Here is a 9,696-nt window from a genome sequence, read left to right as displayed (position 1 = left end):
CGGCTGGGACCTCTTACTGTGGAAGCAGGAGGGGAGAAGATGGTGGATTTTGGTGCTGCCAGTAGACATTCTGGGAAATCAAAAGGCGCATTCACTCTTAAATCCGTGCCCAGCTGCCCCCCTCCTCGGGTGAATAACAGAGGATTCTGTGGGATTTCTATGTCAAATTCCTCATTTATTTGGACATTCACTTGGCTGTGACTCCAGGTTATCAAAGATGCAGGACAGGAAATCTGTAGCGGGAGCGGTGACGTGGAGGTGGAGACAAGATGGCAGAGAGGACCGGGTGTTCCCAGCCTCTGCTTCTCTTCCTGTTAGGGTACGAGTTGAAAAGTGTCCGGATAATGTCCCATAGCACAGACCCCACAGCGAGAAAGTGCACAGCACAGTTGAACGGATGAGCTTCCTCTTCTGTAGGTAAGACCCTCGCTGCGATCCGGAGACTGCGCCCTGCGTGCTGTGGGGGTGTGGCGGGGAGAGCCGTGGCCCATCCTCTCTCCAGTGCCCGAAAACCCAGATTTCGATGTGTAGGTTGACAAGATCTAGGCTGGGAAAGCTACAGGAGGAGAGGGGACTGTGTAATATGCTTGTCACTCAGGGCCCCAGTAGATCCGAGCTGGAAGCAGGTGATAGCTGACTGGGCTGCCTTGATTTCTCCAAAGGCGGGAGGAGCAATGACACTGTTTGGCAACGACCAACAGCCCTTGCTCTGGTTGACCGGCTGTGCAATTCCCGGGCAGCAGGGCCGCAGGGCTGGTCATCAGGAGGCCCCAACGGCAGCTGACCCAGCAGCTCATGGCAAGGGGGGCGCACTTGGCCTAATAAGGACTGATGATGGGATGGAGCATGTTAAATTTGCTGTCCTAAACTCGTCCCTCTGGCCTGGGAGACAGATCTCATGATCCCCTTCCTAGAGCCACCCCCTCATATAAGGACATGTTACCGTCTGAGATCACCCAGGAGGAGAATCAGACAAACACGTTTGCTTTTCACTGAACAATTAAAATCATTTTGCCTGCTAAGCCTGTATTTCACGGCGGTGGCTCAGTCGTCAACACACATCCCCACACACTGGATGAGGCCATTGGCAAGCGCATCTCGCCTCTACCAGGACTCAGGCAAGGAAGCAGCGTGGCCGCCAGATGTTTTCAGGAAGTCCTGGCTGTTCTGAGCACTAGTGGCCTCTTAGGGTCCGTCTGGGCAGGTCTCCTTTTCCTGGAGAACATGGGGTCTCAGAGAAGATAAATGACTGGTCCTAGAGCTAATGAGTGACCTCAGTGTGACCAGACCCCAGGTCCTCTGATTCGTCACCCACTGTGCCCCAATTACAGCTGAGAAGCAAGGTGACAAGTGCCCAGACAGAGTGAAACGAGAGGTGTGGTGAATTCTCTCCCTTCTCCCAGCTGCACACGGCCCTTTCTCCAATGCAAAATCACGATTTCAGCAAAGGGGCTAGCTCTTTCCCTGCCCCACCCCCTGCAGCATGCGGTGACTCCGAAGTGCTGGGAGTTATATGCCCTTAGAAGGGGGAGCAGCCTCTCCTTAGTATAGAGGCAACTGGAAAACTCCTCAGGTGCGCTCCCTCAAATGGCTTTAGGCCACAGCGGGGTTCTAAGTGGGAAGTGAGGGCAGGGCTCGGGCAATTAACAGGACCTCACTGGAGATTGGGGGGTCAGGGGGGAGGATGCAGCAGAGGGAGGGCAGCAAGCATGGAATCCAGGAGTGGGGGCTGCTGTCCCCAGTGGCATGACATCGTCCAGCTCTGGGATGCTGTGGCTGGATGCCCGAGTAGAAGGCTGGGCCTCTAAAGGGGGTACATGGCATCAACGCTGCAGCACTGTCCCCTGGGAGATGACAGGCTCTTCCCGCACCAGCCGGCTGCGTGCTAGGGGACTAGCCACCTCAGTCCCCTTGCACTCATGCTGTCGGAGGGCCAGATTTTCCTTTCTAGTCGGTACATCAGAGCCCCATCCACTCCACAGCTCCCAGGGGTGGCAGAGCCCCTGGTGTGTGATGTGTGTGGTGGTGACAGGTGTGTGCCCACCTGAGAACACACACACCCTCGCAGCACTGCTCCTACACACACACACACACACACACACACACACACACACACACACGACTCAGGGTGGCAGACCGGGGCCCCAGAGACATCAGCAAGAAGGTCTCAATGGCCGAACTGCTCACACTCAGTCACAAAACTTCAGCAAGTTTCTCCAGCAGGGCAGCTGGTTCCGGAGGCAGAGGAAGAGGATTTGGGGGAAGACAAAGTTAGGCATCCCTTTTTGGTGCATTCCCCACAAATAACCTCAGGCCATGGCCTTCTGAGTCTGCTCAATGTGTCCCACAAGGAAGGGAACGTACTGAGTTCCGGAATCCATATCCATACTGGGGCAGCCACAGGGACTGCAGTCCCCGTGATCACCAAATACAAAACTGGCTTGTGAACTGGGTCTCGGGTTCATTTTAGCAAGCAGGTCCCGAAGAGGTCCCCTGAACACCTTCCTCTCCCTTCTCAGATGCTGCAGGGCCTTACTTCTCACCTCTCCCCACGCCATAGGTCCCCTTTCTTCTTCCATCCCTCAGGAGTCTGGGTGCCCCCGAGCCTTGGCTTAACTTTCCCTGCTACTCCTCCTCTCACAGTCCGGCAAAGCTGGGGGAGCGAGGGAAGTAAGAGGGGCTGCGGCGGGGCTGGAGCTGGTGGGTGAACGTCCCAGCACAGACACAGGCACGGCTGCCCACTCCTCCTGCCGGCCCCTGCCCTGGTTCTCAATGCACTCGGCAGCTTGAATTCCACTGTGGGGCAAGAAAAGCCAAAAAAAACCAAAAACAAAAAAGGCAAAAACCCACTGAGCTTGTCCTTGTGGGCTGTTGGAGGGGTCCCCTGCTGCCCCCATTGTTCCTGCCGGGACAGCAGCATCGGTATGTGGAGGGGTCAGGGGTGAATGGGGTTACACATCTGTACTAATAGCCCTTGGATTGGTGAAGGCCTCGCGCCCAGAGCCTGGCCACGTCACCGGGTAACTCTGGGGCACTGCCAACTTGAGGGATGGGGGTCCCCCTTCCTTGTAGTATGTAGGAGCGAACGAGAGCCTCTCGCCTCCGCCCCCATTGGGTACCATGTCAGCCGTCCGTATGTAAAAGGGGGAGCTGTACGGGGAGCAGGTGGTGCAGTGGCCGGCCGCAGCCCCCCACGGCTGGCCGCAGGGCTCGCTGGTGAGAGGCGCCAGGCCGCCTTGGCCATCCGGGGCTTGGGAGCTGCAGGCATTGCAGGTGGGGCCTCGGGGATGTGGGGGCAGGTCGTGCTCCTCCTCCTCGTCGTCTGCATCTTCGGCTCTGCTCTTCTTGCAGCAATAATACTGAGGGGAGAGTGGGGAGGGTTGCCCGAGGGCTGGCTGCTCCCCTCCGGGTGTACAAGGCACCCGTGCCCCTGTTCCCCGAGCGCCCTGCGCAGACAGCTTTCCGATGTTGGGACTAAACTCAACACCAGACACCGACGTTCCACCAGTATATGTTCCCAGCCTTGCCGGACCAGTACCTTCCCTCCTCCTTCCCCCTACGTCCTAGCCATTAACCCCAGGCTGTGGTGGAGAGAGCGGGACCTACGTGTCATGTTGAGGACAGGGGTGTGGCCTCTGGGAGCAGCTCTCTTATAGTCTGCCCAGAGGGGTGCCCTTCCCAGGACTCCGAAATCTCAGCTGTGCTGGAGACACAACACAATGCCCCGATATCGTCCCAGCACAGCCTCCTCGGGGGACCCCAAAGTGTACAGAGTGTGAGAGACGCATGGCTCCCTCCTGGCCACCCCCAATTCCCAGCCCCTACGCTTCATGGCTTTGAGCTTTGTCACCCTCAACGGGCCCCCGGTTTCTGCCCCTAGAACGGGGACGGGGTTTGCCGGTGGCCTCTGGGGACAGACCTGGAGCCTGCAGTAGCACAGGACGGCGATGATGCAGAGGAGGATGACCGTAGCTAGGATTCCGCCGGTGATCACAACTGTTCCCGCTGTCATCCGCCCGATGCCCCATCAAACTCTGCAAGGACGTGTGCGGAGAGGTGAGGGGCAGCCACACCGGGCGTGGGGCAGGGAGGCCTCCTGGAACTTTCTACACAGTTGGAGGCAGGGAGGACGTGAGGACAGCTGGAATAGGAAGGCCGTGGGCTTCCTGAAGACAGAGAAGCTGTGGCCTGGGCCAGCCTAACCCCGGGGGTTGTGGGGGGGCACAGCAGAGGGAGGGAGAAGGGAAAGCGGAGCGCTATCAGAGTGTGTAATTCTGCTCTCGGCTTCCGCTCAGTTTCGAAGGTTCTTGCTGTGCCCTTCTTGAATTTTCCTTCTCCTCACATCCTGCTCAGCCCCCCCACCCTCACCCCTTGGCTCCATCCAAGACACAAAGACAACAGCTTCCTTTCCTGGGGGCTCAGTCTGTGGCACTGCCCTAAGGTCTCCCTGCTTGTCTCAGGTAATCCCCAAAATAACTTTTGGGATCGTTAGTAATCATCCCTGTTTCACACATGATGAACTGCGCCTTCGACCGGTTTGGCTGATTCCACCCAGCCTGGCTCACCCCAAAGGCCATGCTCTTAATCGCTGTCTTCCAGGGCACGAACAGCAATGGCCCCCGAGCCCTTGACTCAGGTGGAGGGGACAGGGTCTGAATCTCCAAAGAAACTACCCTCCTTTTGGGGGCATCTCTGTTCTCTTTCCAATTCTTGTGCAAGACAAGGGCAAGGGGAGCCCAGAGGCAGTGGGCAACAGGCAGCATTCTGGCTCCTGGGAGGGGGTGGCGAGGCTAGAGTATGGTCCTACTAATGGGGGTAAAGCTCTGGCCTCGGGGAGGCTCCCTCTCGGGCACTGTATGGCGACTTCCCAGCCCCCGAGGAACATGGGATGAAGGATGGTGGTGCCAATGGAGCCGGAGGGTGGGAGGAGCCTTGGCATCTTGAGGGAAGAATGACCAAGAGCACTTACGTTCAGTAAAGGGAACAGTGACCTGCAAGACAATAAAAGGGACAGAGCTATTGGAAGATGAGTGCTACCCCTGAAAAAGGCCCCAAGGGTTAGATTAGTCCCTAAGCCCCCCCTCCCGACGCCACCCTGCCCTCTTCACTGGGAGCTCTGTCACCGACAAGCCCACACTTCCCACGTCAGCCTCCAGCTGCGCCTCCCTCTGCTGCCTGACGGACATTTCCCTCGTGTCACGGGTGTCCCTCTGGGATGTCAAAGCCTGGCATCTGGTGTGACAGCCTAAGTCACCACCCTCTTTCCAAATGGGCACCCCCCCATTAGTGCTTCCTCCAGAGCAGGCTGTCGTTCCTCAAAGGGCCAGTGGGGTGGAATGTAAGCTGCAGTCCCCTCACGAAGCTGTGGGCCCTGCTGCACCGCCTGGCGGAAGGGGCACCTCGTTCTTCAGCCAGATACCACCTGCCCCTCGCCATCATTGCGCACCCCGGCATGCTTCGCCCTGCCCCACGGGCTGCATGCTCACCACCAATTTATCTTCCCTCCTCACCTCCCACTGTCTCCCTACGTGAATCCTCTCTCCACCAGGCAGGCCCAGTTCTTCAGAGCTTGGTGATGAAAAGACACCTAACGTACCTTATGATGTGGCCTAAGACATACAGAGCAGGGGCTGTGGGGACACAGAGGAGGGAGGGACTAACTGCTTGGGGAAGGTTCCCTGGAAGAGGTAATGCTTGAGTGGGGTCCTGGAAGCTGAGTGGGAGCTTGTCCAGTAGACAAGGGGAGCGGGCAGGATGAACAGCCCCGGTGTGTGAGAGACCACGAGCACTCCGGGAAATGTACAGAATCTGGAAAGACCGGGGAGGGTAGGCACCAAGTGGGAGAGGCTGTGAGCCAGGCAAGGATTGGCATTCACCTGTCTCGGAGGCCACAGGAGTTCCTGAAGGGCTGCTGGTAGCAGAGTGCATGAGCCGGCTTTCCCCACCTGTTTAGATGTTGCCCACCCTCCAGAGCTCTGAGAGACCCCCCCGGCTCCCCCATCGTGGTGCTCTCTCTCTGGATTCCCACTGCAAAGCCTTTCCAGGGTCACTTTCCAAACCCTCTCTTGGTAGGATGCTTGTCCGCTTTTACGTGGGAACATCTTGACTCCTCCGGTACGTGAGAAGTCCTTTGGGATCAGGAGCTGTGTCCTGTACGGCTTCCAGCCCCAGCCCCATTGTACACAGCGCCAGCCGCACGCGGGTGCTTGACGGACCTTTGTTTGGTAAGCTTGGCGGTCAGTACTTCCTTCCCCGACCTGACAGTAATGACCCTGACCTACCACCAGGAGGCAGCAAGTCGCATCGCTCTGCTCCCATCCCATCTTGCAGATCTGAGCATCGCTGTTCAAGTCCAATTAGTCGGACTTTGCCCAGATGCTTGGTGGGCCATGCTTAAGGGATTCGCTGGGCATTTGTGGGAAGGGGGGGGAGATGAACCTCAGCCTTGGGAGAATGTATGTGCCCTCATTACAACACGCCTCCTCTCTCCCCTGCTTGCCCTGCACGGTCACCACAGAGGACCGTGTGAGGGACAGAGAGGCCTGTGGAGTGACCTGAAGGGGACGACAGCAGTGACTCACTCTACCTGCCAGTCTTGGCCTCGCCCCCTGAGACGTTAGCCTGTTTTAGGACACAGGGAATGAGGAAGCTATATAAGAACGGAGCCCTCCCTCCTTCTGACCTCCATGCCTGGCCTCCCCTCTTTGGGTACCATGCGGCAGTTCCACAGAAGTGGCCTGGAAATGGGGGGCACGGCAGAGGCGCACATCTGAAGGCCCAGCTGAGGCCCAGCTGTGCCATTTAGCAGCCACCCTGTCTTGGAGACTGACCTCCTTTCTCACTTGTAAAGGAAAGCTTAACAAAAAACTCAGCTTACAAGTACGATCGTGAGGGAAAAGCGCGATTCTCGTATGCAAGAGCCCCTTGGGAACTCTAAAAGATCCTTCAAACACAGTTGAGGGGAAAAGGACGGCCCAGACATTTTAGATGTCGGCTCCAATCTGGCCTTACAGACAGAAGGCACACATAAAGGGCATGCGGGGAACGCCCGGGTCCCAGCCACTTCCCATAGGGACCCCATACTCCTGGTATAATCCAGCATCTCAATTCCTATATCCAAGGCCTCCTGTTATCGCAGGGGGCTCATTTTCTCTTTGTGACTAGATGCAAACGATCACAATAGCTGCCTGAATCTAAACAGCACTCTACAGTCTACAACATGCTTCCATTTACATCCCCTCCTAGGACGCGCACACTCTAAGACGGCCCCAGATGAGCCCTGCCTCTTGGTAGTCACGTCTCGTGTGCTCCTTTCCCTCGAGGGTGGATGCCATCTGTGACTTACTTCTAACCAACAGAACACAGCAAAGATGACGGGTTGTCACCTCTGTGAATAGACTATATAGCATTCTGACCACCTTCTTGCTGGCCAACTCTGTCCCTTGCTGGTTTGGATGCAGCAAGTTGCCGCGTTGGGAGGCCCATGTGGCCAGGGACAGGGGGTGGCCTCTGGCCCTCAGTCCAATGACCTAAATGGAGCTGGACAATCACAGAAGTGAGAGTGGAAGTGGGTCCTTCCCCAGTCGAGCTTCGGATGAAATTGTAGCCCCAAGACACCTTGGAGGCAGCCTGATGACAGACCCTGAAAGGGTGGACCCAGCTGGCCATGGCTGGACTCCTGACCCACAGAAACGGTGAGCTGGTCAGTGTGTGTTGTGTCAAGCTGCTAAGTTTGTGGGAGTTTGTCATGCAACAAAAGGTTACGGATACACCTCTGAACCACACAAAAACCCCACACGCAGGAGAGGAAGTCGGACCCTTAAATGATTTGCCTCAAGTCATACAACAGCAAGTGTCTGAGTCAGGACCCAAGGGCCAGCGCTGTGGAGTTCCCATCATACCCAGCTGCCTTCTGATGAGCTTCCATGGGACGGGAGCAAGAGGTTCCCCCACAGATGGGTTCCATGGTGGCCAAGTCAGGGACCAAGGGCAGCCAAGGAGGACAAACCTATTGCCAAGTGAAGCCTCCTGGGGCCTGCCCTCTGTGATCAGAACTTTCTGGACCTCACTCCCCACCAACACCCCTCCCCACCCAGGGCCCAGACACCTTCCCCTGGCGGGAAAGAGTCAGCCTGCAGCTCACACTTACAGGAAACAGCTGGGACAGCAATGGCTCGGTCACGCTGGCTGTGTCTGAGAAGACAGAGGTTGGGGGTGCGTCATGGCCAAGGGCATCAGTTCCTGCCAGAGAAGAGAGGGGAAGATCAGTGAGAGCTGGAGGGGGAGGCCCAGAGGATGGACAGACCCCAAGACTATGAGTGGATGTCCCCCAAAGCGGGGGGGGGAGGGCATTGTTCATTGACTTCCGTGGCTGCCTCAGTCTGGGAGGCCCCAGCCTAGGGACCTAAGGACAGACCTGTAAGGCCACACATCCCATCCTGTCCTTGTTTCCCTCCCTCAGTGCCACTGTCTGCAACCCACGGCCCAACACGTTAGAAGAACCTCTGCCTATTCTGGGAAGCGAGGCTCAGCGGGGGAAGGGAGTCCAGTCACCTCTTTCACACTCCCCTGGAGAATTCTGGCCTGTCCCCTGGCAAATGTGTCCTTGTTGCCTGCATGGCTGATCCTTTTCTCTATGGCTGCACGTACCTCTTTCCCATTCCCTCCCCATCCTTCCCTGGGCCTGTCCATATTCTCAGTGCCCCTTAGTCCAAAATCCCAACTTCCTCAGGACAACATGCCGGTCAACGAGACGGTCAGATGAGCACTTTCACGCTGCTGTGCTGATGGAGGAGGGGGAGGCAGGATCCTACCAGGACATTTAGGAATGCACTGTAGGCTAATTCCTGGGGGTCCCTTCAAATGAAAACTCTTTAAATATCCACTCAACATGATTTAAGGAGAGACTGGGCCTTATACTGGGAGTAGGAGAGTAGGGAGAGGAAGGACGCTCTCTGGTGAGGCGTAGCTCTGCTCTTTGTCCTGAGGGGGGAAGGCCCCACTGGGTGTCTTTGTACCGGGAGGGAACCCAACTGGTAACTGGATCCACAGAGCCACCTTCCACAGGGGCAGGCTGACCACCTCTGGGCTCTCTGAGGCAGCCAGAAGCTGGAGGTCAAAGGGCACATAATGTCTCAAGGCCAGGTATTCATCGGAATTCAGCAGGTCTCAGGAGCAGAACTCTGGAGAAGCCGAGGAGGCAGGAGTTCGCCTGCAGAGTCAGCCCATCCCTGCCGTCACCTCCCCTCTAGATCTACGCCTTAATGCCTGGGATCAGCCGGGGATGTTCTGGGCACTCGGGCTTCCTTTTCTCAAAGATGTTCTTACTCTCGTTAAAGTGGAGGTCATAGACAGCTGGATGTCCGAGGGGACTCTTCTTATCTAAGTTTTGATTGAGATGCCAATAGATAGAAACCAGAAGACTCACGTGAGTTTGGGACAGGTCCCTCTTCCCCAGCCATGTGCAGGGAAATATACACAGGAATGTCAAAAAGTCTGTTTCAGGATCCAAGAACCTTTCTCCCACGTTATAAAATACAGATGGGTCACAGATTTGGTGCAGATTTGGTGCAGAAGATTTCCCTGGCAAGTTGCTGTGGAGCCCGAATCCCTTACTGCAGCCCCCGAGGCAGGAGGGCCGCCAGGCTGGCGGGCTGGCTGTCTGGCTGTCCTGGGTCCCGTCCAGGAGGGCCTCCC

The 9,696-nt window shown here is 56.9% G+C and overlaps 1 protein-coding gene across 1 annotated transcript; it reads right to left on the bottom strand.

The window, feature by feature from the left end:
- Window positions 1-2,703: 2,703 nt before the first annotated feature.
- Window positions 2,704-4,012, bottom strand: FAM163A (family with sequence similarity 163 member A). Its single transcript, XM_008696919.2, has 2 exons — window positions 3,920-4,012; window positions 2,704-3,359 (listed from the first exon to the last, which is right to left on the bottom strand). Exons 1-2 carry the CDS (start codon window positions 4,010-4,012, stop codon window positions 2,952-2,954), a joined length of 501 nt encoding a protein of 166 aa, XP_008695141.2. The 3' UTR covers window positions 2,704-2,951.
- Window positions 4,013-9,696: the final 5,684 nt, after the last annotated feature.

The sequence above is a fragment of the Ursus maritimus genome, unplaced genomic scaffold (assembly GCF_017311325.1).
Source record: "Ursus maritimus isolate PB19 unplaced genomic scaffold, ASM1731132v1 scaffold_2, whole genome shotgun sequence".
NCBI classification, from domain to species: Eukaryota; Metazoa; Chordata; class Mammalia; order Carnivora; family Ursidae; genus Ursus; species Ursus maritimus.
Note: the sequence above shows the minus strand (reverse complement) of the source record. Positions and strands in the feature narration are given on the sequence as shown.

Coding starts and splice junctions, on each gene's coding strand:
- FAM163A (XM_008696919.2), bottom strand. CDS start 4,012: ATGACAGCGGGAACAGTTGTGATCACCGGCGGAATCCTAGCTACGGTC. Junction 3,360..3,919: donor TGTGCTACTGCAGGCTCCAG/GTCTGTCCCCAG, acceptor CTCTCCCCTCAG/TATTATTGCTGCAAGAAGAG.